The sequence below is a fragment of the Eublepharis macularius genome, chromosome 8 (genome assembly GCF_028583425.1).
Source record: "Eublepharis macularius isolate TG4126 chromosome 8, MPM_Emac_v1.0, whole genome shotgun sequence".
Taxonomy (NCBI): Eukaryota; Metazoa; Chordata; class Lepidosauria; order Squamata; family Eublepharidae; genus Eublepharis; species Eublepharis macularius.
The window spans coordinates 20,600,283-20,614,038 of record NC_072797.1 but is presented as its reverse complement, the minus strand read 5'-3'; the positions used below and the strand labels follow the sequence as shown (position 1 = coordinate 20,614,038).

The 13,756-nt window shown below is 45.0% G+C and overlaps 1 protein-coding gene across 1 annotated transcript in view; it reads left to right on the top strand.

The window, feature by feature from the left end:
- CCBE1 (collagen and calcium binding EGF domains 1) overlaps positions 1 to 5,000 on the top strand; it is a 153,786-nt gene extending 148,786 nt beyond the window's left edge. The window contains exon 11 of the mRNA XM_054987548.1: positions 227 to 5,000. Within this exon, the coding sequence (XP_054843523.1) occupies positions 227 to 460 (234 nt within the window). The 3' untranslated portion in view covers positions 461 to 5,000. The remainder of the gene's footprint in view (positions 1 to 226) is intronic.
- Positions 5,001 to 13,756: the final 8,756 nt, after the last annotated feature.

Here is a 13,756-nt window from a genome sequence, read left to right as displayed (position 1 = left end):
TTGTTCATCTACAAGGAGGGAAGTGTCCTACACACTGAATCATTTCTCATTGGAAATTTACATTTGGAGGTGATTCGAGTCAAGATTCCCCCTCCCTGACTTCTAAATTAAATTATTCTTGCATGCCTCTGGAATGATACCTTTGCATACAGAGCTTTGCAAATGTAAAGGCCCCAGAACCTTGAAGGATTTGTAACTTAATTATTACACTTGAAACATTTTGTAGGGACCTCCAGGTTCTTTTGACTTCCTGTTGCTGATGATGGCAGACATCAGAAATGACATTGCTGAGCTGCAAGAAAGGGTGTTTGGGCACCGGACTCATTCATCAACTGAAGAGTTTCCACTACCTCAGGAATTTCCGAACTATCAGGATGTGGTGGATCTGGGATCTGGAGAAGACGACAAGCAAAGAAGTACATCAAGGGACTTGAGAACACGCAGAGAAAGCCGACATTAAACAGAACTTGCGATGGAGAAAGAATAAGCATTTATAGTGGTGGTGATCCACAAGTCACTTAAGCCAGCATACTTGCACATATCCCAGTTTAGATCTGTGGAAGTCAATTTGCACTTCCCCTGGGACGACTATATTCCTTTCCCTGAGTATTGCAGGTGGGGCCAAATGAAGAACCAAGCTACACAGACAACAGATTCTCATTGTATATCTGTTGCTGGGATATACTGCTTCAGAATGTTTGAATGTTCCTCCATATTTTTTTGTTTAGAAAACCCTTGCATCTAGAAAACTAATATGTCAGGAAAAATTAAAGTTCTATACTAACCTTGTCTGCACTGACCTGGATAGCCCAGATAAGCCTGATCTTGAGAGATCTTAGAAGCTAAGCAGGGTCAGCCTTGGATAGTAATTGGATGAGAGACCTCCAACCAAGACAAGAGTTGCAGAGACAGGCAATGGCAAAATCAACTCTGTTAGTCTCTTGCTGTGAAAACCCCGCCAGGAGTCACCATAAGTCAACTATGACTTAATAGCACTCTCCACTACCACTTTTCTATGCCATACTAGTTTTTCTAATGCATAGGGAGTTTCTTCATTGGAGAGCATTCAAACGTTTGATTCCCTAGCTGAAGTGGTACAATCCAACCACAGGCAAACCCCATGAATCTGCTGATGGTGAGGCTCATCAAGGGTGCTGAAGCATATTCTGAGCCATCACATGCCTGGGACATTTAAGCCCCTCATCATAATCTGCTGACTCTCTACAGGAAGGGTTGTGTGAATGCAAATATGAGCTCCCACAAGCACACCCAGCCTTTCTTCTCCTCCTCCCTACAGGTTTTCTGCAAGGCAGACATCCTATTGTTCTTTAGTGTACATCCCAGAGGACATTCTGTTCTCCCCTGTCCTGTTCACATCTGTGAGCAGTTAGACTATGCAGGTGCCCCACTATTCTTGGGCATGTAGTGCACCGAATTGGACTTTCTGTATTCAGGTACTGCTGTAACAACGTTGGTCCAGGCAAAGGTGTTCTGCTGGCACCTGCATAACATCCTATGGCCATGTGCCCTGCAAACTGGCTTAAGCTTGACAACAGTGGCTTAAGTGCTTTGTAGATTGCACTGTTAAAGATAACACAGTATTTTAGAAATGCACTGATATTGTATAAAGATATATATATATATGTATATGTATTTTATTGTCCAGAGTTTCTCCATTTTCTTCTTTACAGAGATATTTACAGACCATAAACACAGTCCAGGTATATTGATCTGAATAAGAAGTAGCCCAAAATCTAAATCTGTACCTGCACATAGGTTCAGTTGTAGAAAAAAATCTGTAAGGCAGAGATCCTTAAATACCTAGACTTCCAATTTTAACAATTCAATTTACAGTTGGAAACCTTGGCCAAAGTGGCTGTTCTCTATTGCTTGGTAAAACAGTGAACTCATAAACATTTTAACTGTCCAGGTGTTGGTCATAACAATCAAATGGATCGAATTCAGATTGTATTTTCTAGCCACGAATTATTTCCATTTTATAAGCAATGGACATGCAAACAGGATGGTTCTCACACAGAAATCCTTGCACGGGACAGGGCTATTGCTACGTGTGAGGATTCCCATATCAAATATATAATCAGTGCAGTCAGCTCTAAAATGTTGATCACTTCTTGGATGGGAGGGGAAGGCGCTCCCCAAATCCCGTATCTCCAACAGGTACCAGTGCCAGTATAGTATGCAGTGAACAATAAGAGTGCATCCCTTGTGGATGGAAACAGGATCCACTCCTGATGCAGGCTCAGATGGGCTCTAGTGTGGATATGCACATGGGAATCTATTCCTGCTCATAAATGGCCCTTGCTGGATCACGAGAAGTGTGTCAATGTTTTTATACATGCTGTTGAGCGCTTCCTGCTTCCCAAGCAGTGAGAAACCCGATGGTGACGCTACAGGATTTGGTTTTCTTCGGATGAGAGACAGAGAAAGAGCATGCACTGGAAACTTAGAGGACTTTTATAATATTTGCTTTATTTACAAATATATGTGCAAACTCTTATTAGAAACAAGTGTGTTCCTGTGCGTTCCTGCAGACAGGCTGCAAAATTTCAGATCTTGTATCACACCTCAAAGAGGCTGTCGCTGTCTCCAGTGAAAAGGGCTCAGCTTTCTCTGTTGCCAAATTCAAACTGCAAATGTAAAGTATCTTTCTCACTAGCTCTGATGGATATTATACCCCAACAGCTGGGGAGATCAAGAAAAATCAGGTTGCTCTGATAAAATTCCATGCAGTGCTTTGGGCAAACCCCCCCCCCCCGCCAAACATAGCAATGGACCTATTCACAGTAATCAAGAAAAGCCGAAATCATAACAATGCAACTTAATGAGAATCCCCCAGCCAATAACATTCTGTTTTGGTGTGTCCATGAAGCGTGCCTTTATCTGGAAAACCTAACATGCCAATTGGCCGTAACCTTATGTGGAATTTAAGCCAACATTCACCCAACATTCTGTTCTGTGATAAAAGCCACTATAATCCAATTTCTGATGTTACGTGTCAGAAGTTAAATATAGGGCAAGGCTGTGGCCTGTATTCCTTCCACGTCCCCTTTTTTGTTCTCAGAGTCAAAGAACAGCTGTAACTACTTGAATACTAGCAACAGTTCCAAACTAGTGAAGATGGCGGAATGATTATGGCTGGTCCATGTCTGACACAGAGTAAGCCTAGGTATTATCCACCCCCTCCACCATTGCTTCAAGTACTCATTTGAGAATTGCATTGCTCAATAAGATATTTGGATCACTTTTGGAACTCGGAGAAATTCTCTCCAGCATTCATCTTTCAACAGAGTTTAATTCACCCAGCATAACCCATCTAGTTTAAATCATGTGGCTACATGCAAAGCTACAAAAGGGCCAATCCGGTCACCAGAACAGCATCCCCATTGCTTCCTGCATACTTTGGTCACAGAGGCTGCCCCCCAGCTCCCCGTAGAGAAGTTCTCCTGCCACTGATGTGCCCTTCTTGGTCCGCAGCCTCTTCCTAAATGGGGAAGTAGTTCATGTTTAACTTCATACACTCAAGACCGGCCTTATACAATGCATTAGGATAAAAAATGAGAGACGCTGAAAAAAATCAAACAAACAAAAATAAAGCATAATTAAACTGAGTCGGTACGATCCAGCAAAAGCGAAGTACATATAACTTCTGCCGATTTCAATGAGAACAATTTACAGTGCTAATTGAACCAGAGTTCCACCCTTCTAAGTCTATTTAAGTCAATTGCATTAGGACCTAACTACACATTCCCTTTTCCCTGGAGATATCTCCAGTTTGAGGGAAAGGTGTGCTCAGGAGTGCACCACACTGCCCAGGAGCATGCTCCAGGAGGCACGTTCCCCCGCCTTTCCCCCCGCCAGCCAGGTAAGCAGGAAGGGGGGGTGGAGGGGGGAGCGGGTGATCCCCCGCCCCCAGTGGGGGACTGGCAACCCTAATTAGGGCACATTCAGCCTTCAGTAGGGGCATATAGAGAAAAGATCTAAGTGCTCGGAACAGTGGCTGGAGGGGAGGGGGGAATCACCAGAGTCACATGGTGTGATGTCACTTCTGGGGCAGGGGAACCCCAATGGGATGTCACACTGTGTACAATGCTGACACCCCATATCTCTCCCCCCTCATCTACCCTTCCTTTCAAACCAACTTGGGGACATCCAAGTTAAACATGCACTTTGATTTGATCAGGTTATTTCATCAAATAGCAAAACAGATAAAACTAGGGCATCTGCAACATGTTAGTATAGCTGGTAGAAAAGGTACATTTTTGCATATTTAAAAACTGTAGATCTATGTGTTTGTGATAAAATATTGATTTACTGGAACATGCTAAAAAAAAAGGCCAACTACTGAATGTACAGTATTATGCTGAAATAACATTATTAGTCCAAGTAGTCCAGTTAATTTAAACATAACGATCTGTCTTAAAAAGATTTAAAAGTGTATATATAGCCACACATGCAAAACAAGTTGGTTTCAGAGGCGGGGTGGGGGTGGGGGGCTTAAATATAAATGTTAAAAGGCTTCTGCCCAAAGATTTCCCATTTGGTATGAATCAATAGACAAAAAGGGAAGAAATAATATTATATGGCTTTAAAGTAAGCCTTTGAGATCTTGGTGCAATTCTTGCCTGAGACAATCTGGAACGATGCAGACAATTTCCTAGGAATTTTTTTCTTCGCGTTCTTCTGCATTCTGCAAGAGCACAGCCGTTCCCAGTAGATTGTGCCCACTCCCACTTCTCAGATCATATTTCATAGTAAATGAGCCACGGGAGGTTAATGATGTGTCCCATAATTTTGTCCCCCCCCCTCCTCCCCTTTTTATTTCTTCAAAAGGCCCATGCCTCTGACCTTTTGTGCACATTTAGACAGCTATAACAGCACACCGTTATTTATAAGAATTGTACGACATACTAGAGAGGATATAAACGTGATTGTGATTATGCAGTGTATTTGCAATTAAAAAAGAATATTTTTTCTTATAATTTGTGTTGGCTTGCTTGTATCTTTTCAACTTAGTCTTCTTAAAAGATTGAGAAGGTAGGAAACAATGGAGGCGACGGACAAGTACTCGCTCGGCTAGATGGAGGGGAAGATCGCAGTCCTTGCAGAAAGAAAAACGTGCTCAGAAATCAAATATACCCTGCTCGCTCTGATCCCTAGATCTGGGCCTGCCTTGTTTCAGGTTCCCAACTAATGAGACAGTGTTCTTGTTTAACAATAACAATATACAACTTTCGGGTCCAATTCCTACGCTTGATTGATGGAACATTAAAGGGGAACAGAGTTGATCTTTCTCAGACAGTTGTCTCTGGTTCAACAAACAGCTGCTTAAGAACTGGTGTATCGTAATAGCAAGCAGCCTTTCTCCACAGGGTATGTCTGAGTTCTTCCCCAACATAGCTTTCAGGCAAACATCACTGGTGAGTCCCCCGCTGGAAATTCAGTTCCCAAGCATGCAGGCACCTGATTGTGAGTGACTGCAGTGTGTGGGGAGAAGGAGGAGTTTCAGCCTTCCTCCCCACACAAACCCCCAAGGCCCTGGGGTGGGTGCTTTTTGCCCTGTTGGGGAAATGTATCCTATTGGTACACATGCAATTCCCAGCAGGGGGAATAGAGCCCCCCCTAGCTATTTGAGGTTGGAGGAAAACAATGGGGGGGGCTGAAGCCCCTTCACCCCAGGTATGAGAGTGCCTATCTCAATCAGGCTCTCGCGTGCTTGGGAACTGAGTTTCCATTGGGGGACTGCAGCTGATATCTGCCTGAAGGTCTTCGGGATGATCTCGAGTTGGACATACAGAAAACGAAACTTTTCGTTAGGTTCTGAGAATGCCAAGCTGTGATCCAGTTCAAATCTGTTCTCAACCCAAAGCAAGAAGATGCAAGGATGGGGGTGACTGGTTTCACTTTAAGGGAGCTCCTAATAATTATAGCAGCTGCACTTATATACTGCTCTTCTGGACAGATTAGTACCCCATTCAGAGCAGTGAACAAGGTCAGAGTTGTTATCCTCACAATATAGCTGGGGCTGAGAGGAGCGGCTTACCCAAGGTTACTTGCTAAGCTCATGTCAGTCACAGGATTTGAACCAGCAGAGTGCTGACTCACAGCCCAACCACTTAATCACTATCCCAATCACTTAATCACAACTCAGAGCCAGTTTGGTGTAGTGGTTAAGAGCACAGGACTCTAATCTGGAGAGCCAGGTTTGATTCCCCACTCCTCCACTTGAAAGCCAGCTGGGTGACCTTGGGTCAGTCACAGCTTCTAGCTCTCTCAGCCCCACCCACCTCACAGGGTGTTTTGTTGTGGGGATAATAACATGCTTTGTAAACCGCTCTGAGTGGGTGTTAAATCATGCTGAAGGGCAGTATATAAATCTATTATTATCATCATCATCATCATCATCATCATCCTACAACAGTATCCTACTAGGTTCCAGTAAAACCTGGAAACGGCATAGTGCAGCTCTAAGAATCACTGGAAACACTATGGTTTTACATGGAGTTTCTGGAAATTCCTAGAGCTACCTTAAGTCTCTTCTGGGTTTTATCCAGAAGTGATATTGTGACGTAGCTGATATTGCTTGCCCATCCATTCCTCTTCCCTCGCCCTCCGCCAGTTGACCCCATCCCACAAGACTAAACCAACACACACAAATCTCAGAGTGGGGACAGACTGTTCCATAGTAATGTATATAATAAACACACCACAGTTTGCAGGAGGAAACAGTGGGTGAGCCAATGTCCGTGGCAGGCACAGCTGAGTTGAGCGGCCCTGCAGTGCTGGCTTGTGACACCTCAGGCACCATTCAGCTTGCCATGCTCCACAGTCCATGTTCACTTGTCCGTCCACTCGTGCTTTGCCTTTACATTGAGAGCGAAACTGACTGGGGCCACTACAGTCTATACATGTATTCTGTACATAGCATTGGAGAGGAGCATATGTTGGTGATTTGCCTTTCAAAGGGCTAGCCGTGCTGACGTCGCACACCCTGAATTAGATGTAGGTTATTTAAAAAGCAAACAACAGCTGGAAAGCATTCTGCAAACAGAACGGCTTCTTCTCCGTTGCTTCCCAAGCCATGTGAAAACTCTTTGCAGATTTCTGCCACATCTCATTAACCCTCAGATCATCGGGCCCCTTTTTCTGTCCCGAGGTCACAGCCAAAATGTTTGGCTTCAAAGCATATGAATGGCATCCTCTAGTCCAGCTCTTGTCTGGAAGTATGATAGGCTCAAGGAGAAACTTAGTTCTGCCTGGAAAGGATCAGCTGGTCAGGAGACCAACCCCCTCCCCCCGACCCAGCCACACATGTGCATGTCTGTGTACACACACACATTAAAAGAGGAAAGTACCATAACTGACTAAGTGGATTAATGTATATCTAGATCAGCAGTCTCCAACGTTGAGCCCGCCAATGTGACTCCCAGTGCTTGCTTGAGTTCACAGCATCTTCAGTTCAGGGGAGGATGTGATGTGAAAGACCTCCACCTGCAGCCCCAAAGAGCTGCTGCCTGTCAGTCATAGTAGACAATATTCACCTTAATAGACCGACGGTCTGACTCAATATAGGGCAGCTTCTCATCTTCATCCAAAGAATTTTGAATGGAGCAGAGAAGAACAGGGAGTGCTGAGTTCATCCTGGGCAGGCACCATCTGCTTGGCATACACAGAGGGCTTCCTTATCTCTCTAGGCTTGGCATTCTCTCCCTTTGGCTGTGCAGGGAGAAAACCTTCCCGTTTTTTTGGGAAACTAAAAACAAACAGCATCTGTTCCCCAAAAGCCTAGAGCAAATTCTGGCTTTCCTCCACCTCCTCAGGGCAGAAGTTTTAGGTAGATAACTGCATAGAGACCAACAAGATTTTCAGAGTGTAAGCTTTCAAGAGTCAGAACTCCCTTATTCAGGGCAGAAGATGCTTCGAAAGAGCCCAGGAGCTATCAGCAACGATTGCCCATTCAGACTCTTCCAGGATTCTGTGACTGGGACCCTCCCCACGGTGGCCAGTTTGTGGCAGCACCTACTACCCTTTCTCAAAATTCTAAACATGCAGGCTCCAGAAGGTTGGGGACCCATGATGTAGGTAACAGCTCAACAGCACTGGAAAAGGAGAGAGAGAAATGAGTTGACAACGCAGACTGCTAGAAGTGTTTATTCCAAGAAATATGGGCCGGCTCTACTATAAGAGAGGTCCTAGGCAATCATCTGGAATATCGTACTGCCTCAGCTAGTTGCTTAAGACCCCTTTGTATGGTATAATGGTATATTATGCCGGAAATATCACGAGAGTCTGCGATCTTGAGCTGCTTCCAGCATAATTGAATTCCCTCCCAAACTGAGATTGTGCTCTGTATTCTGACAGCATTTCCTAATCCTCCCCTGTACATTAGAAATGAAGTCAGTTTTTCTAGCAACATGAAGGAAGACACTGGGGAAAGAATTGTTCTCATGTCTGGCTTAGTGGAAAAAAAACCCCATAAACTAGGAACTAGACGTTGGAGATGAGCTGAAATACAAACCAAAGTTCATCACGAACCGAGTCGGTTTTTGGTTTGTGAACTGGCGGTTCGTCAGAGGGCATTTCTGATGAACTGCAATGAACCACAATGATTTTTAGGCCGGTTCGTTTGGTTCATTTTTTGGTTCATCACTGCCTGGCACTGATCAATTAGTTTCCTAGGCAACCGGGGGTGAAAGGGCTTTCTGCAGACCTTCTGCTGCCCTGGAAGTGACATATTTATGAACTAAACAAACCGGTTTGCGAATCAGGCAATTTCATGCCGGTTTGTGGTTCGTGAAATGCAACGAGCCATGAACAAACCACCATTTTCCCAGTTTGTACCCATCTCTACTAGGTATTAGTCATAAGTTAGAAACAGATAAACAGCAAAAGGAAGATAAGGTCAGCTGAGCATTTCTCAGGATGTGGTGTACTTGAATTCTGCTTCTCCTCAGTAAACTCCACCCAACACACATGCACACCCAGTACTCAGGGTGGTACAAATTGCATATCTAACAGCCACCAGTGGTCTCAGTGTGAGGATCTAAGAATCTACACAATATTGTACCTGTAAGTTTCCCCCCATGAGTCAAATAGCAGCACAGAAGGGGCAACCAAAATGGTGAAAAGAACATGTGGGAACACGTGAACAATCTGTGTGCAGTGTACACATGTGTAATTCTCTTCTTACATTCAAAGCATGCACAGCTGATCATGTGAATTAAACTCCACATTTATCCAGGTACTAGTCCCTGGTTTCATTTGTGCAGTGAACATGTTGTTGTCTCTTTCTTACCGACAGGTGTATGCATGTACATGCAGTTGTGCATGCATTCACTGTAACGTGTAAACACGGCTAATCCCTAGCCTGGCCCTCGAGCGCTCCACTTTGGCTAGATGGTACCCCACATTTATACAATTAAAAATTGACAGATGGTATGTGCATTAGAATTTCAGTGTTTGTCTATTGGGATTCAAGTCCTTTCCAACTCTTTTACTGGAAACAAACTCTGGAAATGCACGCTGAAGCTTGGTAAAAAAAAACCCAACAGGGTGATGGTTCCATGAACACTGGGAGCACTTAGGGGGGAGGTGGAGACACAAATAAAATCATCTCTGAAAAGATACTCTAATTTCCTTAGCCAAATTCTTGCCCTTCTGCAGGGGTTGTTTGTGTATCATTGTGTATCACAGCTTCTGGCTCCTGTCCCATTACTTCCTGGTATGCTGGAATTTAAATGGAATTGGATCTCTGGTGGATGTTTTTGTCACACCTCTGGATTAATCCTGAAAGGAATTTGGGAGGTGAATCCACTGTTCTGTTCTGGGCAGCGCTCTCCTTTCCAGGAGAGATGAAAACGCCAAGGAGGATGAGTCAAGTTGGCAAATGAAAGGAGAAAAACAACCTAACTTACAAGGATTTTTTTAAACTTCTGACCGAGTTGCCAGGTTTTTGTTTTCCTTTTTTGTATAAAGCCAGAATTCTTTGGGTAAATTTTTGTGTGTGTCCAAAAGCCAGAATGGGGGGGGGGGGGGCTGTTGAAATTTTCAGAATAAAGCTGAAAAATCTGGGAGTCAGTCACTGGCATCATTTTCATCAAGGTTGCAGCCAGGTCCAAGTGTGATCAGGTGTGGTTACGGCCCTCCAGTGGCTGGAGCCAGTGCAACATAAGGCAAGCGTACCTAGGACTGCAAGGGCAATACACCTGGGCCCACTTGGCAGCTCAATGGTCAGCAGGGGAAGCACCTAACCAGACTGTAGGGCCATGTCAGTCTGGGGATGCCAACCTCCTAGCAAGTCTGCCTGGCTGTCTCTTTTGCAGCAAATGGAAGGCAAGGAAGGGAGCAGAGTGTGGATTCTTTGGTTGCAGCAAGAGTTGGGGTGCACAGCAATTGTGGGTGGCCAGAAGGGAAGGATGAGGAGTAGGCCACTGGCAGGTCAAAGTGAAGGTTAACTCCCCTGCTGTATTGTAAAGAATGCCTGGCAATAAAGTGAGGAACCTGACCAGTCTGTTGTCTGTGGTCTTTGTGGATGGACAACAGAGGCATGGAAGGTCGACCACCCCCTAGCCTCTTGCGGGCTCCCTCGCTTTCAGCTCCACAAGGGCCCCACCAACCCGCCTAGCACATATAGGTGTGAGCACATCAAGCATGTTACATGACTGAGATTTGCTACAATTGTCCACTTTCAGGCTACTTGGTGCTGATGTGCAGGTTGGTAGGCCATACACTAAGTGCTGGGTTCAGCCCCAGCTTTCATCACACAATGTTTTTGCACAGGTTGCAGTTCACAACACAGGGACTGTACTGATAACAGTTTCAATGAAAAGCTGGGGAATCCAATGGGAAAGTCATGCATCTGTGCAAAATTGCACTTTTTACAAAGGAAAAACAATACAGAGCCTTCGTTATATGTGGCTTCTGTACCTGGCTGACTGTCAGGATTTGGCTTGGTAGATGCAAAATGCTCTAGCCTCTTTCTTTTTTTTTGTGCCAGTGGTTTAAATCATCATTTCTTAAACCCATTACATATTAAGAGCCCCATAGCGCAGAGTGGTAAGCGGCAGTATCCTGGCGGAAGCCGGATTCAGCTAGCCGGCTCAAGGTTGACTGAGAGCCAAGCGACAAGTGACGCCTGACACAGGTTGGACACTTGTCAGCTGCCCTCAAGTTTTGATGGGAAATGTAGGCATCCTGGTCTTGCAGCTGTAATCGAGAGCCAAGCTGTAAAACCAGGGCGCCTACATTTCCCATCAAAACTTGAGGGAAGCTGACAAGTGTCCAACCTGTGTCAGGCGTCACTTGTAGCTTGGCTCTCAGCCTTCCATCCTTCCGAGGTCAGTAAAATGAGTACCCAGTTTCTTGGGGTAAAGTGTAGATGACTGGGGAAGGCAATGGCAAACCACCCCGTAACAAAAAGTCTGCCAAGAAAACGTGATGCAACGTCCCCCTGTGGGTCAGTAATGACTCGGTGCTTGCACCGTTACCTTTTTAGCCTACATATTATTAACTCCTGGCAAGATGTGAGGCTTGAAGAATTCAGGTCATGGCATCTGCACTTTGCTTGATTTTATTTGAATATTACATACTTGCTACACCCACCCCCTCCAGTTCTTCCTGCATTTCATGGCTCTGCTCTTTAACAAATTACTTTTCACATAACCTTCTACAGGTAAGTCCGCCTGCCGGGTGAGGGCCCACTCATGCATCTGACGAAGTGGACTCCATGAAACCTAGAGTTCAAATAAAAACTTGTTAAGCTAAAAGGTGTGACAGGAGTCCTGTTCATTTGAAACACAATGAAAAATACCTGTGTAAATAAAAACTGCCTGCACATACTTCTTGTTTAGGAATGCAATGTGGTGAACGTGCACAAAAGGGGATGGTGGGAGCATTCTGGGGAAAAGGTCTTGACTTCCAGTACACCTCAATGGTAACACATGGATAATGCATTTGCCCCCTTCTGCTGCATCCCAGAGGTGTGGACAGCATTTGCAGTCTTTGAAATGACATGCACCTGGACAGAGCTTTTTTTCTGGGAAAAGAGGGGGTGGAACTCAGTGGTGGAACTCAAGACCGCACAATGACGTCACTTTGGGTCAGCTGAAACAAGGGGGGAGATTTTTAAAGTGTAAATCGTCCTTGGCAAAAATGGTCACGTGGCCGGTGGCCCCGCCCCCTGATCTCCAGACAGAGGGGAGTTTAGATTGCCCTCCACGCTATTGCGCGGAAAGCAATCTAAACTCCCCTCCGTCTGATCAGGGGGCAGGGCCACCGGCCATGTGACCATTTTTAAGAGGTGCCGGAACTCCGTTCCACCGCGTTCCCGCTGAAAAAGAGTCCTGCACCTGGTCATGCTCTAATCACTAATACCATAACATCTTTCCATTCTTCCAGCCCAACAAAATCGATTCTTGCTCCAATGCATCCTTTTCAGGCTAATGAGATTTGATTCTAAATTGGCCATCCTGATATGCTCCGAAAGAAAAGTAACCTGTTCGTTAGAAGGAACTGCGTGCTCTTCAGTGGTCATTTTCTTATGATTCGCTCCCCCATAAATAGCTCCCTTCTCTTTTATACCCATTTTGTTCCCACGGCGGCCTTCATTGTCAAGGATACCTGCTGACCACACTTGAATCCAAATATTTGTGCTATTCAGAAGTGAATTGCTCATTCAGCTAAATGTTCACAATTGTGTGGGGGTCTTTTAATGAGGCGGAATTCTTGGGCCAGGTAGTCTGCAGAGATGATGGGGGGTTTGAAGAGACTTGCTTTGCTCACGGAGCACGTACAATTTAAAGTTGTTCTGAAGAGTGATGAAGCATTTCGAACACCGCAGCCCTTTTGATTTCATTGAGCTTAGACTGGAGTAACTCTGAATGCGCTGTCAGGCACATGCTCCCGTCACAAGATCACCAGCTTCAGAGGTCTCCTAGAATTACCACTGATCTCCGGACTACAGAGATCAGATTCCATGGAGGAAGTGGAAATTTTTTGGAGGGTGGACTCTATGGAATAGCATACCCTCCTGAGGCTCCATCCCCAAAGTCTATGGAATAGCATACCCTCTGAGCTCCATCCCCAAAGTCTATGGAATAGCATACCCTCCTGAGGCTCCATCCCCAAAGTCTATGGAATAGCATACCCTCCTGAGGCTCCATCCCCAAAGTCTATGGAATAGCATACCCTCCTGAGGCTCCATCCCCAAAGTCTATGGAATAGCATACCCTCCTGAGGCTCCATCCCCAAAGTCTATGGAATAGCATACCCTCCTGAGGCTCCATCCCCAAAGTCTATGGAATAGCATACCCTCTGAGCTCCATCCCCAAAGTCTATGGAATAGCATACCCTCCTGAGGCTCCATCCCAGGAATTTCTGAAGTCAGAACTGGCAACCTGATGCCCCCATGGTGTGGGAATTCTTGCCAGTGCTGTTCCATATAATGCCACTGGAGTTGGCTGAGAGGTTCATGTGGGGAAAACCCACAGTGCATATTCTCCCCACACCAGGAATAGCCCTTGCAAAAATGAGTTAACGCTGGCGTGGGGAAACAAGCTATATGAATATGCGTCAATGGCAAAACTATCATCTTATATACACAATAGGCCACGCCGAGAATTCCTGGAAAAATGGAAAATATTTTTAGATTATGTAGCTGAAAATTAAGAATAATTAAGAACAACTATTATAAAATATGATAGACGGAAAGATATTTAAATAGAAGTAGGAAATTAGGAAT